At 42.9% G+C, this 26,575-nt stretch overlaps 1 protein-coding gene across 1 annotated transcript in view; it reads left to right on the forward strand.

Moving 5' to 3' along the window:
- The window catches only part of ano5b (anoctamin 5b), a 129,636-nt gene that overhangs the window by 60,051 nt on the left and 43,010 nt on the right, over positions 1-26,575 (forward strand). The window contains exons 3-5 of the mRNA XM_084309171.1: positions 18,150-18,248; positions 22,100-22,168; positions 22,493-22,777. Of these exons, the coding sequence (XP_084165297.1) occupies positions 18,150-18,248; positions 22,100-22,168; positions 22,493-22,777 (453 nt within the window). The remainder of the gene's footprint in view (positions 1-18,149; positions 18,249-22,099; positions 22,169-22,492; positions 22,778-26,575) is intronic.

Below are 26,575 nucleotides of genomic sequence, written 5' to 3' on the forward strand. Positions count from 1 at the left end.
AATATGAAAATAAAATTTGAATAGTAAAAAAAAAATTAAAATTAAAAAAGTATTATTTTTTTTCTTTTTGGTGCAAAATCAACTCTGCCTCTCTTTGTTAATTACAACAAGCAATGCTGTTTGTTATTTAAGATGAGGTCGGACTCGGCACTGACAGATTTGTGTTCATTGTGCTGCTTTTATAAAGCCTCAAATGAAGGCTTACAATATTTCAAGTGTTTTGTTTGTCTAAGATTTAAAAAGGTTTAAACTTTACAGCACTGACAAAGTTGAACAAAGTTGTACAAGTCCCAAAAAAAATTAAAAAAATTATAATAACTTTTTTTTATTTTATCTCGAAGCTTTGAATTAAAATCGAATCTCTGCCCTGAAGCTTCGAATTCAAAAAAAAATTTGAATGTCAGCCCTATGTCACAGTATGATGCTATGTTGTGATGTCACAGTATGATGTCATAATAGAACATTCTAGAACATTTGTGATGTCACAGTATGATGTCATAATCAAACAGATTAGGGTGCAGGGGGTTGGAGGAGGGCATTTGGCAGAGAGGGTAGAGCAGGAGGATAGAGGGAGGGTAAGGGAGGAGAAATTAGGTGGCCTTTGTGGCAGGGGTAGTTACTGGTATGGCAGAGGCTAAGGGTAAAACAGATGGTGAAGATGATTGTTAGGATAGCGGTTCAACATTTGGGAATGGAAGGTCTGGAATGAGAGGAGGTGGTTAGGGAATTGGGTGAGGGGGCTGAGAGGGACCAAGCAGCCCAGAATAAGATCGCAGGGGGCAAGGAGGGTCCCGCGGAGGGGGGCTCAGACAGGAAGTAGCAGCATTAGCTGCACTCCAATGGACAATGTAGGGGATGACGGGTTCCAGTAGACTGCGGGAAAAGAAGAAGAAGAAGAAGAGCCCATCAAAAAGAATTGCGGAGGGCAGTAATACGCCACGATGCGTCTACACTGCCGGAAATTCAAATAAGAAGAAGAAGAAGAAGAAGAAGAAGATCTCATTGTGCATCTTGAAACAGTACTGAACAGATCAACTGTTAAACAACATAGATTGAAACCTGCATTTCTCAAACAAGATGCCTTGCCTACCTAGCCGTGGAAAGGTGAGCTAAGTTATTATTATTTTACATTTATTTTAACACAATGGCGCCCAAGGACGTATATCTCTGTGTTTCGATTCCACCCGTTGTGGACAGAGGCACGGATAAATCCGTGGCAAGTTGTTATTGCTTTTATTCCATTTTAATAACCTATTCAAGGTCGCCGAGCGGCACTGCAGATCTACCCTACTCTATGAATTGGAGAAGGTGCAATACCGGCCAGATCCTCTTAGGGGCGCTATCGCGATAATGCAGTGTTCCCTGTGGCCGAACGGTGGTTTTTAAACTTTTTTTTGGAGTTTCCAGTAGCAGGATTCTGGATGTGTAGCATAGTAGCTTGGATTACGTTTTGCATCGCAGATTTCACCATGCAATAAGGGGATTTATCATCAGCCAATGGACATATCGATCTACCAGATGGCGATTGATAACGGGGAAATGCTCGGGGCGATCCCACCGGACCACGGTAAGATCTTTTTCACGTAAAGTACATCCCGATCGGGCCTTGTTTTGATAGCCAACCAGGCGTTCGGCCTATGTGGCTAATGAGGCTAACGCGGTTATTGGTAATCGATAATCAGAAACGACGTCCCCCTCCCCCCTTTCATGCATACATGCGTGAGGATTGTACCGATCATATGCAGTTTGAGTTTTAACTGGAGCGTATTTATAACCGAAATGCCATTGGATTTAACGTTATTAGCTATTAGCCCTGTATCTCGGCTTCCAGGAAATATACTAGACCAAATCCGCTATAATGCTTATATTCACGGCGCTATAAAATGAGAACCTATTGATGATTTTTTTTCCCTTTAAGCCATTTTGAAGGGACGGTTTATGGACTCAATTGACAATGAGAATGGACAGATATCAATACTATAAAGTATAGATTTAGCTGTACAAACAGCCCCACGTCTGTTTACATTCCCCGGTCCTCTTGAGATTAATTAGACTCATCCCAATGGCCCCGAATGTGTTAATTTAACCTGTTTCACCGTGGTGAAAATCCGCCTAAAATATATACCTAGGTAAATGGAATATTGCTCCACTTCTACAAGGGCCATGTGCATATTCTTGGTATCTAGGTACATCTATGGACCTCAGGGAATGTATTCATAGTGTCAGAATATAGCAATACTATAAAGTATAGATTTAGCTCTACAAACAGCCCCACGTTAAATTGTGATGAAACAAAGGAGAATATGAATTATGATTTTTTTTGACAGTGAATAACACCATGCTAATAATGACCAAACATAAAAAACTGCCACTGACCTCGTTCAGTACCTTCTTGAGATCATGTGTACAAAAAATCTAAGGAAATTAATAAAGGGGAGATGATTAAACAGAAGGTTCTGTAGATACAGTACTGAATTCTCCCATCCGGACCAATGCAATTTGAAATATTATTATAGAATATAGAATAGGAGGCTTATAAATTACCTTATTATAGCCAATTCGCACATTTATATATACATATATTATCTTTCAAATGCCCGAGTTCAATTTGGATTTAGTATCACCAGGTGTGCATAAGAACAGATAATGATATCTACTGTAATTTACTCTACTTTTTTACAGTGCAACCATTTTGAAACTAATTTCAGATCTAATTGACTATTCGACTAATAGGGGTCAGCCCTACTATACTACTATCTACTATACTACAACACCACTTACCCTTAGCTGCCAGAGGTGTACCCCTCCTGCTCACTTGTTGTACACAATTTGTAAGTCGCTTTGGATAAAAGTGTGAGCTAAATGTCTAGATATAAATGTAAAGAGGTCCTCATTACACATGCACACATGCACGCAGGCACACATTCTCTCTCTCTCGCTCACGCACACACACACACACACACACACACACACACACACACACACACACACACACACACACAGTGGGTCATCATCTTCTCTCTTTCATCTGATTGTATGTTTCCTCTTGATCTTATCTCCAGTAGATATCTTCTCGCTAATCTTCTCGTCTCCATCGCCCTAGCAACGACATTCCATACGGCTTTGCTTTTTTATTCATTTTTCAAAGCCTCTGCTGTCCCTTGCATCCATGTTTCTCTGATGTAGCTTCAAGCGACTGGCCTTCTGTTATCACACAATGTTATCACACAATGTTATCGCACACACTGCTCTCACACACTGCTCTCTCACTGCCAAGTCACAAGACTGGAGTCTCTCAAAGCACTCCTCTCATAACTGCATCAGCTCCCCGTCAGGCCAGATGAATCTGCATTCAATATCATAACTAGATCAGCTCCCTGCCAGATGTGAGATGTGAGCACATGTGTGCATTTAGTACATCTAGTCATTTAGCTGCTGCTTTTATCCAAAGCGACTTGCAGATTCAGGGTCAGTTGTATTGTTCGTCTAAGCTAGCCAATAGAGTCAATAGAAGCCAATAGAATTGTCTCGTACCCCTCCCATGTTTTACATGCCGAGTATGAGCTACTGCCCTCTGGGAGGAGGTTTAGAGTTCCACGCTCGAGACTAAACAGGTTTAAAAACTCCTTTATTCTGAGATCTCAGTTAAACTTTTAAATAGTGCCAGATAAATATCCGGCAATTATTGAATAACCGATATTTGGTCGTTATATTATCGATATTCGATCATCGATATTTGGTTATACTATTACTATATATAATATATGTGGTGTTTCCAGACTTCGTGCTGAGCAGGTACTTTATTGTATATTTTATATTGTTTATCTCCTCTGTTTGGAGTCAGTTGCCTGTGTGGGCGTAAGCCCAAGACAAATTTCCCAGCTGATTGGACAATAAAGTGACTCTTGACTTGGTGTGGAACTTGAGTGTTACACTCTTGAGTGCATAATACTATTTTCATTTCATTTTTAAACCTTTATTCAAACTCGAAAGGCAACTGAGGTTTCCCTCATTTACAGTCACGTCGAATGTACATAGAGAAATTAGCAAAAACTCTGCAACAGAGGGGGGAAATCTCCAGCTTTAAGGACTGTTGGAGTTAATTCCATGAGCTAGAGGGGCATGAGGGTTCGATTCCCGCTTGGGGACCAGGTTTCCGCGTTGCCAGGTACCCAGGTGGGGTATCTCCCAGGCCTTTCTGTGTGGAGTTTGCATGTTCTCCCCGTGCTCGCAAGGGTTTCCCCCCCCGATAAGATAAACCCAATGGAAAAACATGCACAACAGAACGCTAACGCTGTCGCGTCCCTGACGAAGACAGACAGGAGCACTTGGATTGGTCCCCTATCTGCTCCCAGCTGCCCTTGGGGGGAAGGATGATGGGATGGGTCAAGCGCAGAGACTCTATTTCATCGGCAACCCAAAAAGAAATTGCATGCGTGTGTTCCTGTGTGTGCCGTCCATCGCATGTGTTCAAAACAGACTTGCATTGTGCGTGAGGCTGTTTGTAGAGCTAAATCTATACTTTATAGTATTGCTATCTGTCCATTCTCATTGTCAATTGAGACCATAAACCGTCCCTTCAAAATGGCTTAAAGAAAAAAAATTCATCAATACGTTCTCATTTTATAGCCTCGTGAATATAAGCGTTATATATGGGATTTGGACTAGTATATTTCCTGGAAGGCGAGATACAGGGCGCTAAGCTAATAGTCAAGTCAAGTCAAGAGTTTTATTTGTCACGGCATACAAGTATACAGTGAAATGCGGGGGGTCTTGCCCGCAACGATTGTGCATAATACAATAATAGTAATATAATAAGAATCCAATAGGATGAGAACGACATTTGTGCAAAAATACACAAGCAATAATACAAGTAATCAAAGTAGGGCATACCTGTATATAACATTAAATCGAACAGCGTTTCGGCACTACAGAAGCTAGAGCTAAAACGCAAAATGCATATTGTCGGTATTCATGGTCCACCATGAATGCATGAAAGGGGGGGGGGGGGGGGGGCGGGGGACGTCGTTTCTGATTATTGATTACCAATAACCGCGTTAGCCTCAGTAGCCACATTCGCTGATCGCCTGGTTGGCTATCAAAGCAAGGCCCGATGAGCATATCATTTACATGAAAAAGATCTTACCGTGGGCCGGTTGGATCCCCAAAAGGATTTCCCAGTTATCGATCGCCATCTGGTAGATCGATATGTCCATTGGCTGATGATATATTCCTTTACTGCATAGTGAATTCGGCGTCGCAAAAGGTATTCCAAGCTACAGGCTACACGTTAGAATCCAGCTAACTGGAAACTCCATTGAAAGTCAAAAAAAATAATGCACCGTTCTGCCACAGGGAACACTGCATTATCGAGACAGCGCCCCTACGAGGATCTGGCCGGTAATGCACTTTTCAGAATTCGAAGAGTGGGGTAAATCTGCAGTGCCGCTCGGTGACATTGAGTAGGTTATTAAAATGGAATAAAAGCCAAAACAACCTTGCCCTTTAAGCATGGCGCCGAAACACGGACATGTCCGTGGCCGGGCGGGAAGTGTTAAAGTCCAGTTATTATTATTATGATGGCAAAATGCAGATTTACCCTGTTCTGGGTAAACTATGAGGGACCTTGAGGACCAGCCAGTCTAGAACGGGTTCCATAGGTTCCAACATTCCATTCCAATAATGATGTAGTGTTTGTTGCGCCTCTCCATCAGCGAGGACCAACCAACCTCACGAAGGACACAGTGAGTGTCGTATCGATCATTAGTGATGAAACTGAGGGCAGAGTGATTTAAAGGTTGATGCCGCAGTATGCCTATAAATTACCATAAATATCACCATAGTCTTAACTCTTTCAGTGCTGCGTGTATCGCTTATCTTTACCGCTAGATTGCCAGCTTGATAGTCGTTTCCGCGGTCGTTTCACTATGTTTGCGAAGCTGTGTGTGTGTTCTGTATTATAGCTGTGGAGACATGGTGTGGCTCATTTTGACAGACATTACTTGTAGTGCAACATGGGAAATATCTTTTTCTACACGCTGTAGTTTATTACACACTAAACATTGTGCATTTCCAAGATAATCCAGTATTTTTCTGTAGATTGCGAGATAAAACGCGTTATATGCAATAAGCCCAAACCGTTCTGGTTGATCCCCTGAAACCCCAAATACTCCCAAATCAACTGTATATAACATGTATATAGGCCTGCCGCGATAAGCAATAAATCGATTAATTGCCGCGATAATTAAAATGAATGCAATGATTTTGACGGGCGCGATTAATTGCTATTTGCGCGTTTGTTTTAATGAGGCGGACCCAGTGCCCCTTGTCAGTCACTGTCCGTGTTGGGAGGCGGGCCGCTGGCTTTACTACAGAGCACAGCACAGGAGCTCCGTGGGGCTAACGTTACCCCTCATTGTGTCTATTCTACTAGCATTAACGTTACTCATACAAACAGAGTAAACACAGTTTTCAATCAATCAATCAATAACAACATTAACGAGACCCTCGTTGTGTCTATTCTGCTAACGCTAACGTTACCTCTCATTGTGTCTATTCTACAAGCGTTAACGTTAGCTAGGCTGTCTATGCTAACGTTAACGAGCATTAGGCTAACAAGCTGTAACGTTACCAGTCGCGTCTATTTGCTAACGTTAGCATTAGGTAATAACCGGTTTAAAATGGATGGTGATTACCTCACATTGTGTCTATTCTACTAGCATTAACGTTACTCATACAAACAATCAATAGCGAGTTATATTGATCACGCTATGTACGATAGCCATGCTAAAACGCTAGCACAACATTAGCACCTAACCTAACAACAAGCCTTAACAAGTCAGCGATCTTTTTGCGAGACTAAACTCTCCGCTCGGTGGCAAATTGTGTTGATGTCGGTTTTGTTTAATCAATAAATGAGGCAGAATACACAGTGACTGTATCCTTTGTTTATTGCACTTGTGCTTGCTGCAAACATAATGATTATGAAATCCTAGAGACGCGTCTCTATTCAGTGGTCTGCAGTGTTTCACGTGACTTTTCTGGTACCCAAAAAGTACCTGATAATCACAACAATACTTCCGGTCCGGTCGGTGGGCTTCAAAATAAAAGTCTTAAACACCGGAAAAGACGGAGCGGTGGGCTTCAAAATAAAAGTTTTGGGAAATAAATTTCTCCAAAAAAAAAATTCTCTAACCGGTCGCAATAATATCGCTTATCGCGATATTTTCGGGGGCAATTAATCGCCCAGCAAAATGTGTTATCGTGGCAGGCCTACGGTGTATATATGTACCTTCACAAAATCATCATGGGGGGGGGGGTCGTTTTAACTCAAAACTGTGATCGTTAGAAAAACACGTTTCATATTCGGTCAAATAGACATAGAATATACCTTAGTTTAGCCAGAAGGTATTCCAAGAAGAATAATTCCAAGTGATCGCATCGCCATTGCGATTACCAGTGTATATGTTTATACACGTTTCGATGGTAAAATATGCTTAGGCAACGGAATTTCAGGGCGATCAATGTGAATCTATGTTCAAGCAGGAGCAGGGGCCCCTACCAAGAAAAAAAAAGAGGGGGCAGCGTATAAACACCAAGCCATTCCAGTTCAGACGATACTGCCACCTGGTGATAGTTGATCGGCATTGCAGTTCTAGTGTATGTGGATGTGCCAAAGTGTTGCAGATCGCTCCGGGCAAGTCTGTAGAGCGGGGATCAAAGTAAAAAGATCAAACGATCCAAAAACATAATATTACGTGATTAAGATTTAAGATTTGTTTATTAAGGACAATGCAAATTAATGAACATCATTTACATGAGTGTATGCATAACATCACAGCATGATAAGGACGTAAATATGCTGGGAATAGCACAGGGCTCATTTCCACCCGTAGTCCTAACATAAAACAAACACAAAACGGACCATACAACGTTCATTCATAAAAACTGACATCACTGACATGACCACACTAACATGACATTCAGTCAGTACAACATCACTAACATCCCTAATGAGTGCATATTTGGCTGTCTAACAGCCATTTCCTGAGTTGGCCCCTAAAGGTGGACAGGGTGGTACATTTCCCTAAGGGGACCGGAAGGCTGTTCCATGTTCCACTTCCCTTTATCGATAGAACATTTTTGCTGAAGGCGGTCTTTCTAAAAATGGACCTCACAATCCCCTCTGGTGTTTGACCTAGTGGCTAATCCAGTGTTCCTTTTCTCGTGGATAAACTCCTTGAGAGGGGGGGGGGCTAATCTGTGCAGGCATTTATATACAAAGCAGGAACTTTTATAACGTCTGAGGTTTTCAAAATTAAAAATTCAATGCTTATCCAGGATTTTACAGTGGTGGTATGAGTACTGTTTCCTGTCATATACCTTCAATGCTCTGTTGTAAAGTTGTTCTGTATCGTTAGTGGCTTAGCTTGGCATCGCCTTCTGCACTATCTCGCGTACGTGCACGCGTACTGAATAAACCACAAATGTACCTCTAATACCAGTATTAGTCTGACCACACCCCTCATCAGCTTACCTTCATAAGCAGGTGTGTGGTCACCTGCTCTCCTCCTTCTCGCTTTCACCACAAGGAAGAGGTGCCTCGGTAGATCCCCACACTTGACACCATGATGGAAGAAATTGGATTAGGAACAGCTTGGGAAACAAGGATACGTTGACATCATATCTTTATTTTCTCTCTCACTATTTTCGAGAAAATACGGCGATATTGTCTTCGTACTGGAGTGTCTAGAAGATGATGATCATTCTACAAACCCTCCACCGGTTTTCGTATTGGGAGCACGCCGCTGCATGCTTCTCAACTGCAGTTCCTTGCTGTGTTTGTTGGGGTGAAACCTGTCAGGCCACAGCTGAACTGTCGGACATGCCGCTGTTGTGAGGAGCGGTGCGTTCCAGGTTGGGTGAGTAGTGTTTGCTGGCGGGCTCCACTTGTCTGTTAGTGCTATGGGGGCTACTAGACAAAGTTTATGGAAACCGGCCCCAGGCTAGGGTCCTTTGTTTAGCCGTCTAGGCGACAGAAGGCCTTGGTCTGGCGACCATTATAGTTTTAACTAGTGGGCCGCGACCATTGACACTGGTGATCCCTGTGTGTTCTGGACGAGTGGATTCTCTCTGTCACCGTGTTAAGACCCCATCTTTCATATCCAAATGAGAGTATTCCTTCACGAGGGGATATGTGCATGTAATGTGCGATAGCGGCAGATTCATGTTCAAAGTCAGCTATACAGGCCAGTTGGTACTGTGCTGATTCCGCCGGACGTGTTAATGTCACCGTTGTGAAGCGGTGTTGACGTCTTGTTTTCTCTTTTCTCTTAAAAAGTGAGGAGGGTTCAGAACGGCGGCCTGTCTGGGTGAGTGTTATGTCATTGTTTACATGTTCATAGCTTACGGTTAGCCGGTCGGTGGCCTGGCGCGGGGTAGCTTGGCTTCTCGCGCGCCGCCGGGAGCTCGCTCCTGATCGCGTGCGTCGTAGATCGGCGTCTCGCGAGCGGAAGCGATAGCACCCGAACGGTTGGAGCAGCCGTTAGCTTGTTGCTATTCTGTTGAACGTGCTTTGATTTTTAACATGTTTTACACTCTTGACCACGACGTCATCCTTGACAGGGGATGTTCGTCAACCCTGCCTGAGCCTAGACGGGGATTGCGTCAACAAAGAGGGCTGTGTTCTACGGTGGCTTATGACTGCACTTCGCTGATCTGCGTTCCGGGCAGGTACGGGGTTGGCCAGACCCTCATAACACGTCTTCTGGTTTTACCTTGCTAAATGTATTGTGAATGACGGTGTTTTTTCCCAAAACGTGTGTTGTTGCAATGCATTTGAGATACGTTGCGGGTTGTGTGTGAGCTGTTTTTGTCACTGGCAGTAGCTTCTCCGTGCAGGTCGTGATGTATTGATCTGGTTGTTGTGTGAGAAACATCATGGTGTTTATGTGTACCGTGTACTCACTACTAAGGCAACTAACCTATGAAGCTATGCTTGGTGACGAGTGAGTAAAAGAATGTTCTTTCTCAGACTGTAATGACAATGGACAGTGAGTTCACACATTAACAGGTTTTCCTGTTTTAACTGGCCGTATTGAGGGTAAAATAGGAGGATTGTGTTTTTCCCCCCCCGGTTCCCTGGGGACTTTATCACCTCCTATCAGACATGTTGTGCATTAATTGTGTCTTTTGTGTGGTAGGGATACGATGTAACTCTCAGCTTGATTGCTGAGGTTGTGCTAAATCTGCTGGAGAAACTTATTTCCTAAAGGGAAATTGGTTTGGTTGCTGTCGTGTGCTTAGCAAGGCCTGTGGTCGATACTAATCAAGAATGATGTATTCTCTCATTGTGATGATGATGGGTTGTGTGTGTCATGTGACCTACAACTGGGTTGTACTGGCCACAGAAGCACATGTGTATGTTGGACCGGGGTTCTTAGAGCCCTCTCTATTCTGTGTTTTTCCTTAGTAAAAATCAGATAGCAGGTTAGCTTGTGCGCTGTGTGGAGCTGTGAAACGCTTCATAGAGCTGACTATGACTGTGTCATATTCTCTTTTTGTCGTTACGTCGTATCATGGGTGTGGGGTCGTAAAGGGGTGAACTGGTAACCTTTCCTCTCCCCATTGTTCTGTCGGTCAGGGGTACACCCCCTGTCCTTCAAGGTTCCCGTCACGTGGCGGTTCGGCACGTTACGGGGGGGGGGGGGGGGGGGGGGGAGGGAGTTCCTGGTCCCACGGCCTGGTATATTGGGCGTGTGCACCGCAGGAATTCCCCCGCCATAGAGTACGTCACCGTGCGCGTCTCTGTTGGTAGGACTTCCGTGTGCTGTTCAGGTCCATGTGATGGATCTGTTTTCAGGGGGGGTGGTCAGGGCTCCTCCTCACCAAGCGCCTACTCAGGCCTTCTGTGAGTTCGGACTCCTTCTTCCATGTGATCCATGTGAGGAAGCCTCCATCAGAGTACAGAGCCTTCCTCCTCAGATTGTCAAAGTGAGTGGACCCTCTAGAAGGGTCCTTTTCTATTGTATGTATATTCGATTCAATTCGTTTATTGAGTGTGTATGGGTTCGGTGCCTCTTCCCCGGAGGCCCTAAAACCAGTTTTTTACATGGCTCAAGGTGCAATATATTCTTTTCAATCTGTACAGCTCGCGTGGGAAGTCTCTCTGGGGATCCCCGTCTCTTTCCTATGGGAGGGTGGTGGGATGTAAAAATGTGAACATTTTTTACCCCGGCTGTGTAGACTGGGATACATACTGTTGATGCTTCCTTCTTTCTATTCCAGAAGTGTTGGAGTTAGGGAGTGTCACACCCCTCTTGTCGTTCCCCTGGGCGCCTTGGGGATTCAATGACAGGTCTAAATAGCCTGTTCATTGATGGGGGTGTGTCCCGACGCACGTATAGTGCTAGCTCGCTGTAAACAGGCGATTGACTGGCACGCCTTAGTTGCTTGTGGTTGAAACAGCGTTTTTATAAAGCAACTGAGATGGGGGTTTTTCCTCTTCCGGCGACCACATCCCATGACCTGGGTGGGTTGTCGACGGATTCTCGTTCATGTCTGGGGGATGATGACGGAATGGATCTGAACATATGTAGTGGGGTCTCACGCCCTTGGGGTGGGCCACCAGGCGCGGTTCGTCCCGACGTCTGGGTGGCGCCTTCTTTTCATGTTAAGATCAACACGCATATCTGCCCTTCTCCTGGGGCATGTCGGCGTGGTTAGGGCACGGGACTGGTTCTGGTCACGCTGGTCCAGATCAGTTGAACCCGTTGTCCGCCGGGGATGCAGATCTGCTGTTCTGGTACCCTGAGGGACTTGGGCTTTTTTCAGGGGGAAAAATGCCAGGTCGGTCTGGGTGTCACAGGGTTAAGCGCTATGGAGACCCTGGTTGGGTATGTTTTTACTCAGCACTGTCGTCATGGCTTACAGCCATGCCATTCTGTACGCGCTCGATCTCGTCGGATCTCGGCCGCTACACAGGTTGGTCCTGGTTAGTACTTGGTTGGGAGACCGCCGGGGAATACCAGGTACGGTGTGCTTAGGGGCTGGTTCTCCATTGTTTTTCGCTCCTCTCTCACGCATGGCGAAGAGGGGCCTGTGGGGGTGGTTTTTTGACCTCCTCTGGTGACCCTGTGCTTCCCGTACCGCCAGGCCCGGTCCGAAGTGATGTTTGCGACCCGTAGGCCTGGGTTAACCCTTTTTGGAAACTGAAACACTTGTACTGCGGTATAGCCGGTGTATACCCGCAGGTGTGTTTTGGAGTTTTTTCTTGAGGGGTTATAGGAACAACCACCGCATTGGGTAACACCGAGGTGGTTGATTCCCTGGTGTGTTGGAGCAGTGTCAACTCCCGGGTTCACCGGTTGAGGGTGCCCCTGCACGTTCATGACGTCTGCCAATCGTGTCAGCCTTCTCTGCCTCGACCCCTCTGGGTGGGGGTTGTTCAATGGAGGCTTGGTCATGCAACACCGCCAGCTTACGCTCCTTCCGCCGGGGCGGCTGTGTTCAGCTGTCCCCTCTGGCGCCTGTCTCGTCCGCAGTCTCCAGGCTAGGGTTAACAGCCTGTTGCCTGGTTTTTCCCCGATGCGCTGCCTGCTTCCGTTGGTTAACCTTTTTTGTGTGCTTACGGCCATGCTGACTGCCTATTCTGCAGGGTCAGTGTGCCAGGCGGTGTACTATTGGGGGGACGGGGCCCGCTCGGCTTACTGGCCTGGTTGGTTCCGCCTGGGAATACCAGGTGCAGTAACTGAGGGGCCTTTGTCCGAATACGCTGGCGATGTGGGGGGCGGGGCACTACGTGCCCACCTGGTGGGGTCTTGATGCTGGCATCATGGACTTCTCCGGGCCCCCATTCCAGGGAGTCCAGTCCTTTTGGTGGGTCTGGGTCTTCCTTCGTGCTCCGCTGCTACGGCCTTGCCACGGGGTTGGGTTTGCCCTTGACCCCGTGATTCTGGGGGCAGTAACGAGGTTGTTCCTCCGTTCGTTCCCGGGTGGCATGCGGGTTGTGCGTGTGTGTAGTCGTGGGTCAAGCCACGGTCTGCTCACCCTGTGCGTTGAGTTGCTTGAGTGCCTCTTCGCGCGGTCGGGTCCGTCGCCCTCCCGTGACGTCCCTAATAGGGGGGCTACCCTCCATTAGGGGGGGTCGGGGGGGCTCGGCCCTCCCTGTTCTGATGGTTTTGGGGGGCTGTCAGCGGGGTGTATTTGTCAGCCAAGTGGCTCCGCTTGGCCTCCCTTGTGCAGAAGGCGATGCCAAGCTAAGCCACTAACGATACAGAACGTTAGGTTATGACTATAACCAAGTTCTGTTAGTTAGGGGCGATGCTTGGCATCGGACGCCGCTGCAGCCCTTGTCCTCACCTTGTGGTGAAAGCTTGGGAAGGAGGAGAGCAGGTGACCACACACCTGCTTATGAAGGTAAGCTGATGAGGGGTGTGGTCAGACTAATACTGGTATTAGAGGTACATTTGTGGTTTATTCAGTACGCGTGCACGTACGCGAGATAGTGCAGAAGGCGATGCCAAGCATCGCCCCTAACTAACAGAACTTGGTTATAGTCATAACCTAACGTTCTATGGGTTTCATGGCTGTGGCCCCAGTAAATGACCAGTTTAGAAGGCAATATTCAATGTGGGAGAAGACCATACAGTGTAGGTATGTCTTTGCACACAGTCTTTTTCGCATTAAGTAGGAGACAGGTGCTGTTTAGCCAGCATTGTACCTTGTCTAGTGCGCACTGCGCATGTGAGCCTAGATGTAATCAACTCTATGTCCTTGCCCTGTGTGTAGATGACTGCGTCATCGGCATACATCTGTACATTGAGTTCGGGAGACACATTTGGCATTGGCACCCAACGCATGACGAGCAAACACGTAATATCACGTGGATGGCACTGATTGAGTTAAGATTGAAAATATAGACTGTATACATACATACGTATATATATATATATATATATATATATATATATATATATATATATATATATATATATATATATTACTGTATATAGACATATTGGCGTAGTAGTATAGGCATAGTAGCATATTACATACAGAAGTAGATAGTAATATAGACATAGTAGCATAGTACATAATAGTCAAATATGTTTTTATTTTTTTTACTTGTCAGTTAGGTTTGTAGTGATGTAATTAGTTAATTAATGTAATTAGGCCATCTAATATTTTTTTTTGTTTTTACTTTTATCCAACCTGATTTAACAAGGGAGTGAGGTGGTAGGTTTTATCGCATGCCTCTGTGTTCATATACATGATCACATTTCTAAAACACACATCAACAGAGGGGGCCTTGTATACTTGCTCACAAACAACAAAAGGCATTTGTATATCTTTTATGTTCTTGTTATGTATTGTAATGCAGTGGATCTTCTTGTCAATTACCAGTAGTGGTACCAATAGTACCAGTAGTTACCACATAATGGTCTTGATGCAGAGTAACATCACCGCGCTGTGTACTTCCTCCATGTTGGGCCGGCGCTGGTGGATGTTGGAGTCTGATAAACAACCTGGGTGGGGCCCACGTTACTGACCACACTACGCCTTCGCTGGTCGGAACAAGGCTGTACTTAGTCACATGGAACAGCATTGGGGCTAGGGGTGTAAAAAGTACCCAGAAATGGAAAAGTGAAAGTATGGGTACCGTCTCAAAATCTCACTCAAAAGTCAGAGTATCTGGCTAAAAACACACTTGAGTAAAAGTAAAAAAGTTTCTACTTTCAAATGTACTAAAAAGTAAAAGTAAAAACTTTTTTTCTGACCGTCTATTCTTCTGATAGCAGGTGTTTAATCAAAGATCCCCGCTTTCTAGTCTTGCACAAGGACCAATCAGCATGGGTATGGGCGGGTTCCTTTTCCATTGATGGGGATTTGATTGGCTGTTTGTTTACACTGTGCAGTCGCAGGATTAATAACATTAACGTTAGTTCGGCCAGAGAAACAAATATACTAATTAAAATGGTTGGACCTGCGAGATTTGTACTTTGTAGGTCTGCATTTTAAAGGAGTAAAAAGTATGTTTTTTTTTCTCTGAAATGTAATTGAGTAAAACAAGTATACAAACCTAATAATACTAGAGTAAAGTACAAATCCCCCAAAACAGTACTTTAAGTATTGTAACGAAGTACAATTACTCAAATACTTTACACCCCTGATTGGGGCATATAATATAATGATGACCAAGTGGTTGTTTTTGTCTCTGCTTCAAATTTGTATTTCAAGTCAAATGTAGATAACGAGGTAAAAGTTGAGCCTTTATTTCATATGGCCTTTTTTTTATATATTTTTTTAACATATATTAGAATGTTCCATCAAATCACCCAATATCAAGTCGGCACAAGTATTGAGACAAATGACGTTGGGTGTTTCAAACACTGACCTATAAATAATGGACCTGTCAGATGTTTCATACACTGACCTATATACTGTGTAATGGACCTGTCTGGTGTTTTCAAAACACTGACCTATAAATAACGGACAGGACAACTCTAATTCTCATCGAGGCTTCCACTTTTGTCACTAGCGTCAGTTTTGTTTTCTCTGCATGTTGTAGTTTAGGGATTTTGAACAATATCTTCTTTCACATAGACAAGGCGGTGATAATATGGCAATAATAGTACGTGTTTTATGCAGGATGAGTATGTATGGTATGACTGGCCTGCTGACTGATGGACAGGAAGAACTTAGGGCTAGATCCACAAAGAATGGATTGCACGGAGCAAGTTGCACCCTTACTTACAATTAATTATGAATTGAAAATGGGGGACCCTGATGTAAACAAGACGAAAGTCTTTCTCTGGTCTGCATCCCCTTAACAATTGTGTGTATTGAGCCGTACTGTATTGTACCCATTCTGCAATCTGTTAATAACATTTTCATTCAATCAATCACCGTGCAGATTGATTGATTGAATGAAAGTTTTATTATCTCTTGCAGTAGCGGTAGAACTGAGCCGAATCGGTAGATAAATCAATTATCAGCTCTATCTAATTATCAGCTAATCAATTCAAGTCACTTTTTTTTTATGGTTTGTTGACCCTTTTTTTCAATCAAGCCAAGTGGCCCAATAAAACAACAACAATGCAACAACAGAACCTGTGAGAGGAATCACCTTAAAATGTACATTACATGTGCTTACATTACATGTGCGACATTACATGTGCTTACATTACACGTTTTATACCAAATTGCACACAGAAAAGCAACAAAACGACTTTGGTAATGCAGGAGATCCAATTAGTGTTTCAAAGAAATGTGAAAATATTAATAGTTAAACATACAGTAGTATCCAGCTGTAGAGAAGAATGGTCGGCATTCTCCTATTTAAAAATAAATAAATACATTTGGTCAGAAATGCACTACACACCAACCTTGGACACAGCTAGTCCAGAATGTTAAGTAGAGGCTGAAAGCACTGGTTGTCTCTGGCTGAGTATCAGGGTTAGTATAAAGGTTGTTTTTGTCTGAATGAATAATACCACGGGGTTCGTATACTGTATAAGGGTTGTTTCTGTCTTGAGTGAGTACCAAGGTTAGTATGAGGCTATAAATGGAATTGTCACAAGCAGCCCATATGAAAAACATCTTGTACATTATCTCCTGTTCAGTTTCATATGATATATTATATCCAACAAGGCACTGCTATCTTCTCACTCTCTAAGAGCTGAAAGCTCAACTCCTCAGCTAAAGAGTAGCACTTCTTGTTATACGCAGAGTGAGGAGGCTTGTTAGAGTGCAGGGTTATTATTATTGAACCAAGATCTACTTTTTAATTTACCACCTAGCCGAGAGCTACCAGCCAAAATTGTATATTGTAAGCCGTCATTTGAGGCGTTATAAAAGCAGCATAATGAACAAAAATCTGTCAGTGCCGAGTCCGACCTCATCTTAAATAACAAACAGCATTGCTTGTTGTAGTTAACAAGGAGAGGCAGAGTTGATTTTGCAACAATTTTTTTTTTTAAATCTATTTTTTTATTTAATTTTTTTATAATAGAATTTTATTAATCGAGATCTACTTGAAATCAGCCCACAATCTACCTGTCGATTGCGATCGACTGGTTGGGCACCACTGGTGTAGTGTGTGTTTAGTGTGTGTGTGTGTGTGTGTGTGTGTGGGGGGGGGGGGGGGGGGGTAAGGTAAAAGGTAAGGTAAAAAATGTCAGATGTCTTTCCTCCTCTTGCACTGGTGTGGGTCTAAGTTTAGTATAATGACATGCCTACAGGACTGGACAGTGTCCAACTCTCCCTTCAGTGTGGTTTGTCTTCGCCACGTCTCTGCCTCCCTCGTGTGCAGCTGCCGTCTCCAAAGACATCGGGCCGCGTCCTCCGTTGCATATTAAACATCCCTGCAGTATAGCACTCTCTGTCACAGGCAAATAATGACTAACCAGTGAAAACCTCCTGGTATGTTTTTGTGAGAATCTGCGTCTCTCTCTCTGTGTGTAGTGAGTGAACGTCCCCTTTCAGTTCACGCCACACAACTCTATTAGTTTTAATTCACTATTAGGTGTCTGTCAAAAGAAAAGTAGTGTGTGTGTCTCTCTCCTCTCGCAACACTAACCCACCCCTCCATCTACATTCATTGCACACACATCCACATGCACACACTCACTTTAAACAAACACTCACCTTTAACATTCACTTTAGACACTTTAAACACTTTTAACACGACACCATATTTTATCTATTACAAAAAGGATTTGCACTAAGTTACATCCATACCTCATTTTTGCATTTAAAAAAAAGTTAGCATTTTGTACCTCATTGTTTGCATTTTGTACTTAATTTTGTACTTTAGTTTGTATATTGTATATTTTGTATAGTGTTTGGACTTTATTCTTTAAACGTTTGTACTGTACTGTGTGAAGCAAATTATCAGGGGGCTCATACAGAACCGAGCATTTCAATGTAATGTACATTATACGTAACGTGTCAAATAAAAACAAAACTTGAACTTTCCTCTTGTGTTGGACAGCTAACGTTGTTTGTGTCTTCTAAGTCAAGTGTGTCTCTCTCTCTTGTGTTGGACAGCTAACGTTGTTTGTGTCTTCTAAGTCAAGTGTGTGTCTCTTGTGTTGGACAGCTAACGTTGTGTGTGTCCTCTAAGTCAAGTGTGTCTGTCTCCCTTGCAGACTGACAAGCTCCAGCAGAATAGAGACACGGTGTTCTTCAGCGACGGGGTGCGCAGGATAGACTTTGTGCTGTCTTACCTAGAAGACGACAAGAAACAGGTGAGTGTGAGAGAGAGACTGAGAGTGAGAGAGAGAGAGAGAGAGAGAGAGATACGGGCATCCTTTGGCTTCAGTACAGTCATTAACTGACCAGGTTACCAGGATACCGTTTTCGTTATGAAAGCACTTCATTTGAAAGATGCACAATAAAAGGATGACCATTGTCCCACAAGCCCCCCCCCCCCCAGATCCTAAGAGAAATAAAGACGCTTGTAACTGTACAATACCCACTGACTGAATCATATTTAAAAAATATATATATATATATATTTGTTACGTTCATGGTAATACACAGTAATGCAATCTATTTCCAGTTCCATTTATAAAAAAAAATTAAAGGCGTTTCATAATCAAAGCACATCTCAATTAGCAGATTCCATGAGCAAAAAGAAGAGCAGGGAGAAGAAAATCTTATTTTGCCTGCCCCTTAATTGTTACAATTATTTAACAATCAATACTTATGATAACACTGGGGGGAGGGGGGGAGAAATCATTCTGTAGAGAATTCCACAGGTTTACACCACATACTGAAATCTGCCTTAAAGTTTAAAGTCTGTGCAGCATTACTGATGCTTAAAATAGAAATTCCTTCTTTGGTTGTCATCCTCTGAGCTAAAGACAAACAACTGCAAGCTTTCTGGCAATACTCTGCTTTTGTGTCCCTGTCCAGTAGTATCTATAACTCAACTATATCTTTAATACTCTGCTTTTGTCCCTGTCCAGTAGTATCTATAACTCAACTATATCTTTAATACTCTGCTTTTTGTCCCTGTCCAGCAGTAGTATCTATAACTCAACTATATCTTTAATACTCTGCTTTTTGTCCCTGTCCAGCAGTAGTATCTATAACTCAACTATATCTTTAATACTCTGCTTTTTGTCCCTGTCCAGTAGTATCTATAACTCAACTATATCTTTCAGTTTGTTGTCTGTTGTTGTGTTCTCCTGAATCCACTTCATGAACAATATAAACAATGGCTTTATTTTGTTCATGTACCATACATAATACATATTAAAAAAATAAAATGTTTTGGACAGTCCCATGTGCTATATTTGCACATTTGTAAAGTCAATCCAAAACACTTGGGGAGTATGAATGTGATGCATCACGAGAAGGTACTCAGCCTCTACTGTCTTTAACTATGAAGGAACACAACACTCTTAACTTACCATCTTTAGATAATAAAGTACTCAACCTCTAATGTCTTTAACTATGAATGAACACAACACTCTAACTTACCATCTGTAGATAATAAAGTACTCAACCTCTACTGTCTTTAACTATTAATGAACACAACACTCTAACTTACCATCTGTAGATAATAAAGTACTCAACCTCTACTGTCTTTAACTATGAATGAACACAACACTCTAACTTACCATCTGTAGATAATAAAGTACTCAACCTCTACTGTCTTTAACTATGAATGAACACAACACTCTAACTTACCATCTGTAGATAATAAAGTACTCAACCTCTACAGTCTTTAACTATGAATGAACACAACACTCTTAACTTACCATCTTTAGATAATAAAGTACTCAACCTCTACTGTCTTTAACTATGAGTGAACACAACACTAACTTACCATCTTTAGATAATAAAGTACTGAACCTACTGTCTTTAACTATGAATTAACACAACACTCTAACTTACCATCTTTAGATAATAAAGTACTCAACATCTACTGTCTTTAACTATGAAGGAACACAACACTCTAACTTACCATCTTTAGATAATAAAGTACTCAACCTCTACTGTCTTTAACTATGAATGAACACAACACTCTAACTTACCATCTTTAGATAATAAAGTACTCAACCTCTACTGTCTTTAACTATGAATGAACACAACACTCTAACTTACCATCTTTATATAATAAAGTACTCAACCTCTACTGTCTTTAACTATGAATGAACACAACACTCTAACTTACCATCTTTAGATAATAAAGTACTCAACCTCTACTGTCTTTAACTATGAAGGAACACAACACTCTAACTTACCATCTTTAGATAATAAAGTACTGAACCTACTGTCTTTAAGCGGCACGGTGGTGTAGTGGTTAACACTGTCGCCTCACAGCAAGAAGGTACAGGGTTCGATTCCCGCTTGGGGACCAGGTTTCCATGATGCCAGGTACCCAGGTGGGGTATCTCCCAGGCCTTTCTGTGTGGAGTTTGCATGTTCTCCCCGTGCTCGCAAGGGTTTCCCCCCCGATAAGATAAACCCAATGGAAAAACATGCACAACAACAGATCGCTAACGCTGTGGCGTCCTTGACGAAGACGGACAGGAGCACTTGGATTGGTCCCCTGGCGCGGCTCACGTTGACGCCTGTCTGCTCCCGGCTGCCCTTGGGGGGGAAGGACGACGGGATGGGTTAATCGCAGAGACAAATCGCATCTGCGATCCTAAAGAGACAATGCATGCGTGTGTGTTCCGGTGTGTGTGCTAAAACTAACCGCTGTGTGTACCACTAAAACATTGAGTGTCGTTGCATGCCGAATAAAGACCTCTGCTACAGGTCCTGCATTATTATTATTATTTAACTATGAATGAACACAACACTCTAACTTACCATCTTTAGATAATAAAGTACTCAACCTCTACTGTCTTTAACTATGAATGAACACAACACTCTAACTTACCATCTTTAGATAATAAAGTACTCAACCTCTACTGTCTTTAACTATGAAGGAACACAACACTCTAACTTACCATCTTTAGATAATAAAGTACTGAACCTACTGTCTTTAACTATGAATGAACACAACACTCTAACTTACCATCTTTAGATAATAAAGTACTCAACCTCTACTGTCTTTAACTATGAAGGAACACAACACTCTAACTTACCATCTTTAGATAATAAAGTGCTCAACCTCTACTGTCTTTAACTATGAATGAACACAACACTAACTTACCATCTTTATATAATAAAGTACTCAACCTCTACTGTCTTTAACTATGAATGAACACAACACTCTAACTTACCATCTTTAGATAATAAAGTACTCAACCTCTACTGTCTTTAACTATGAAGGAACACAACACTCTAACTTACCATCTTTAGATAATAAAGTACTGAACCTACTGTCTTTAACTATGAATGAACACAACATTCTAACTTACCATCTTTAGATAATAAAGTACTCAACCTCTACTGTCTTTAACTATGAAGGAACACAACACTCTAACTTACCATCTTTAGATAATAAAGTACTCAACATCTACTGTCTTTAACTATGAAGGAACACAACACTCTTGAAAACATTGTTCTTCTGAAAACGTACAACATACTTACATGATGGTTCTTCTTCGTTTGAGGTACTTAATTGCTGACTTAACAGTTTAATAATACTCTGTACTGTACACTGATCCAGAGTTACCTATTAGGATGTTTAAACATTTACTTAAGTACAGGATTTTATACTTTCTTATAACATAGTCACCAGCTTGAATGTCCATATATAGCTATAAGAAAATACCCTGGCTGGTCATCATGAATCACAGTGAGGGGTGTAGGTGGTAGAGGGAAGGGTCAGGAAGTTGTCTAAATAGTCTCAGTCGCGTCACTTCTCCCTGAAAGTGAAGGAGAGATCTGAGACACCCACACTTTGACCAAGTTTTGATGTCTGTGCATTTGCTTGACTTGCTTGCCTCATGTCCAGCTCAGAGTCTGACTTCCCACAGGAGATCATTTGAATTTCTTTAGGATATAGGGGTGTTTTTCGCTCCTCTATAAGGCTACTTTGCAGAATGAGATAATTCTGTGATGATAATTTTGAAGAAGAAGAGTAAAGAGTAAAGCATCTGTCCATCTGTCTGTCCTGTCCGTCTGTCCACAGGAGAGGAGGAGTGAGTTTGAGGCCAACCTTGAGAAGGCAGGTCTGGAGCTCGAGACGCAGGCGAAATCAGTAAGAACCTTTTAACCACAGAACACTGGCACCCCCTAGTGGACATAGTATGGAGGCACAACACATTGTTCCAAAAGCCCTTAAAGGGATGGTTCATCACTAAGCCTTTACAAGCGAGGTTGCTGCACTATGTCTCCTAATCAGTAAGATTTATAATGTGATAGTCATTCTTTTGTATGTTTCTCTATAAAAAACAAATGTTTACAAACACAGATATAGATAAAGAATGTTGCATAAAAACATGAACTTTAACCAAGCCCACTGAATCTGACCGTCCCTTGTGTTACTTATCGCTTTGCCTCCTCTCTACACGTCCCCTCCCAGGACTCGGACGACGGCAAGACCTACTTCTTAAAGGTCCACGCGCCGTGGGAGGTGCTGGCCACCTATGCCGACGTCCTGAAGATAAAGGTTCCCTTCAAGGCCAGCGACATCCCCCACGCCCAGGACGTCCCGCTCAAGTGGCTGTCGCGCCCCTTCCGCCTGCCCGACGACATCATGAAGCCCACGCCGGACTACTTCACGTCCCCGTTCGACAAGGGCAAGATCGACTTCTTCCTCATCAACGACAAGGACACCTTCTTCCCGCCGTCCACCAGGAACAGGATCGTGAGTGGACGCCGCAAAGAGACTCTTTAGAGCAGAGGTCCACCCGAAAACCAGAATTTATACCTTATTCTATTGATCTATGATCAAATGGTTCAATTGATTTGGGGACATGAACACCTCTCTAACCAAAGCGTCAAACCGGAGAGCCCAAGGCTCTATTATTGGATGTTATGAATGAATGAATGAATGAATGAATGAATGAATGAATGAATGAATGAAAAAGTTTATTTTTGAACATGTATTCTTCATATTCCTTCAAACAAATCACGGTATCTAGCTCCGTCAAACAGAACAATCATAACAACAAAAAATTCAAAAAAAGGAATTATAAACAAAAAGTCAAGAGCAATGTATTTAGTTGATTGATTGATTGATTGAAAACTTTATTAACATATTGCAGAATGGGTACAATACAGTACAGCTCAATACACACAATTGTTAAGGGGATGCAGACCAGAGAAAGACTTTCGTCTTGTTTACATCAGGGTCCCCCATTTTCAATTCATCAGGACATATATGACATACATGACATACAGATAGTCAGTACTGCTACATCTATACATTTATGACATACCAGATTTGCAAATACAGTACTGTTTGTGATACAGAAGGAGTCAGGAAAAGGGAGTATATACATTTGACGTAGAAACTGTACATTGGAGGAGGTTGGGTGGGGGGGGGTTGGGTACACTGGGATATTGACAACCATACTGGGTGATCTACATTGGAGGTGGTTGGGGGGGGGGCACACTGTATATACAAGCAAAACTGTACATTGAGGGGGGGGGGGGACACACACTGTACAAACAAAATTGTACATTGGACTATTGACAAAACCATACTAGGTAAATGACTGTACATTGGAGGGGGTTGGGTTAGGATATTTACAGGGGCCAGTGTTGAATTGCAGTCTCCCGTAGGTGTCCCTTGAGAGAGGTTTTGAAAGTGGGTAGTGATCCACATTCCTTTACAGCTTTGGGTAGGGCGTTCCACATTGATGTGGCATAATTGCGAAACGTGTTTAGTCCCTTATTTGAGCCGAATCTGGGTTTAACATGATTTGTGGAGCTCCCTCTGGTGTTGTGATCGTGGTATTCACTGACCTTTGGGAAGTATTTTGACATGTACATGGGTACCTTGGTCGTGTAGTGTATCTTGTAGACCAGGCCCATTGCAAGTTGCTGTACTCTGTCGTCTACTCTAAGCCATCCTAGGTTGTCAAAGTGGGCAGGGGTGAGGTGGGTTCTAGGAGTAAGGTCAAGCAGTAGTCTGACCAGTTTGTTTTGAGATGTTTGTAATTTTGTTTTTAGCGCCTTTGAGGTGCTTTGGTACCATGAGGTGCAAGCATAGTCGTAGTACCCCTGAATGAGTGCTCCTGCCAGAGTCTTCAGGGTATTCTTGTTTACCAGAGAGGAGATCCGGTACAAGAATCGAGTTCGTTGGTTGACTTTTTTTATTACATTGGATGCCATTTTGTCACAGGAGAGATTAGCCTCTAGGATGGAACCCAGGTAGGTAATTTCATCTTTTCTTGTGACAATATTGTCACCCACTGTAACTGAGAAGCCGTCGGTCTTGCTGAGTTTGTTATTTGAACCGAAGAGAATGGACTCTGTTTTGCCCATGTGTAATGATAGTTTGTTATCAGCGAGCCATATGCAGATTCTGCCTAGTTCCGAGCTGAGGGTTTTTTCAACCTGTAACTTGTTCTTGTCAGAGACCAGCAGGGCTGAGTCGTCCGCAAACAGGAACAAGTTGCAGTCACAAGCTGACGACATGTCATTTGCATAAATTAGGAACAGTAGCGGTCCTAGTATGCTTCCTTGTGGAACACCACAGCTCACTGTGAGGGGGGGGGATAGGGTACCGTTTACCTCCCATCTGTTCCCTCCCCTCAAGGTAGGATTGCATCCAGCTCACTGATAGACTATCAAAACCAATTGCTTTTAGCTTGTCAATCAGAATGGAGTGATTGACCGTGTCAAAGGCCTTTTGTAGGTCCAGCATGACCATGCCGCAGTATTTGCCTGCGTCCACCTCTTGTTTGATGTGGTCATTCAAATAGAGAAGGCATGTGTCAGTGGAGTGGGATGTTCTGAAGCCAGATTGCGTAGATTAGATTTTTTTCCGCTAGGTACTTTTCGACCTGTTCGTAGACTATTTTTTCCATGACTTTCGAGATGGAGGTGAGAATAGAAACAGGGCGGTAGTTGCCTGGGTCTAATTTGCTGCCCTTTTTGTGCAGAGGGGTCACCCTCGCAATTTTGAAGTCCTTGGGGACGTGTCCCTGTTTTATGGAGAGGTTTATTATGTGTGTGATGATTGGGGTGATGGCGGCTGCTGAGTCTCTGAGGAATTTGGAAGGGATGTTGTCGTGGCCAGTGGCCTTGTTAGGTTGGAGGGCGCTCAGTTTATTGAGTACCTCATCTGTTGTTACCATTTCCAGCTTGAAGTCGTCCTTGCGGACCCCTAGGTTTTTGTAGTAAGCTACTATGTGTTCTACCCCATAAAGCCCTGAGTGGGAGGGTAGTTTGTTTACCAGTGTTGTGGCTATGTTTGTGAAGAAAATGTTTAAGTAATTGGCTACATCCAGCTTGTCTGTGATGAGCGTGTTATCCGTTTTTATGTTTATGTTTGAGAATCTGGTTTTAAGTTTTTTACTGCATCCTAGTTGATTATTGAATAATTTCCAAAGTTCACGTGGTTTGTTTTTGTTTTCCTCGGTTTTGTCATTGATGAAATTCTTTTTTGCAGTTTTGATCATGGAGTTTACGTCCTTTCTTAGTCTGTTTCTTTCTAGTTTGAGTTCAGTCACGTGGGCTTGGAGTTCACTGCTCGTGCTTTTAGTAAGCTTTGACTGACTTACGAAACTCAGAGCATTTTTTGTCTCTGGTTTTCATAGCGGCCAGTATTTCGGAGTGCATCCACGGCTCAGCGCGATTTTTTACCCTGGTGGTTCTTATCGGTGCCATGTCGTTTAGTATTGTGGAGAATTTGGTTTTGAAACCAAGCCATGTTTCTTCAACCAGTGTACCATTGAGTTCATCTGACCAGTCCAGACTCTCCAGTTCAAGGTTGAAGGCCTCGCTAGAGTAGGTTTTTAGGTCTCTAGATGTGACTGTTTTGTGGCAGCCAGCCTTTAGTTTTAGTTTTTTGCGGGTACAGAATATCATATAATGATCACTTAACCCGCATGCTATAACTCCTTTATTGGTGATCTTGGACTTGTCGGAGGTCAGAATGAGGTCAATGGTAGTCTGAGTTGATTCACATACACGTGTGGGTTGGGTGATTAGCTGGCTGAGGCCGTGCAGATCACAAAACCTACTGAATGACTTGAAGACGGGTGCATCTTTTCGTTGCATATCCGTGTTCCAGTCTCCAATAAGAATTTTGTCTACATCCTCAACTCCAGCTAAACACCCATCCAGTGTATCATAAAAGCCACTATGATCTGGCGGCCTGTAGACTGTGCCAACCAGTAGGGATTTCGCCCTTTCGAATAGGATTTCCACCCATACAGTTTCAATTGATTTATGATTCAGGTCATTTCTGTTGATGAATTTGGTGTCCTTGTGTATGTACACACAGACACCACCTCCATGTTTGTTCCTATCATTCCTGATTATTGAGTAGTTCTCAATCTCTATCTCTGAATCTTTTACAGAATCGTCAAGCTTAGTTTCTGAGAAGCACAGTATGTTTGCCTTACCATTTATGAATAATTGTTTGATTTCATCCAATTTGTTTTTTAAGCTGTTGATGTTAATGTGAAAAATGTTCAGTCCATTGGCGTTG

Source organism: Notolepis coatsorum, assembly GCF_963971535.1.
Source record: "Notolepis coatsorum genome assembly, chromosome: 2".
Classification (NCBI taxonomy): Eukaryota; Metazoa; Chordata; class Actinopteri; order Aulopiformes; family Paralepididae; genus Notolepis; species Notolepis coatsorum.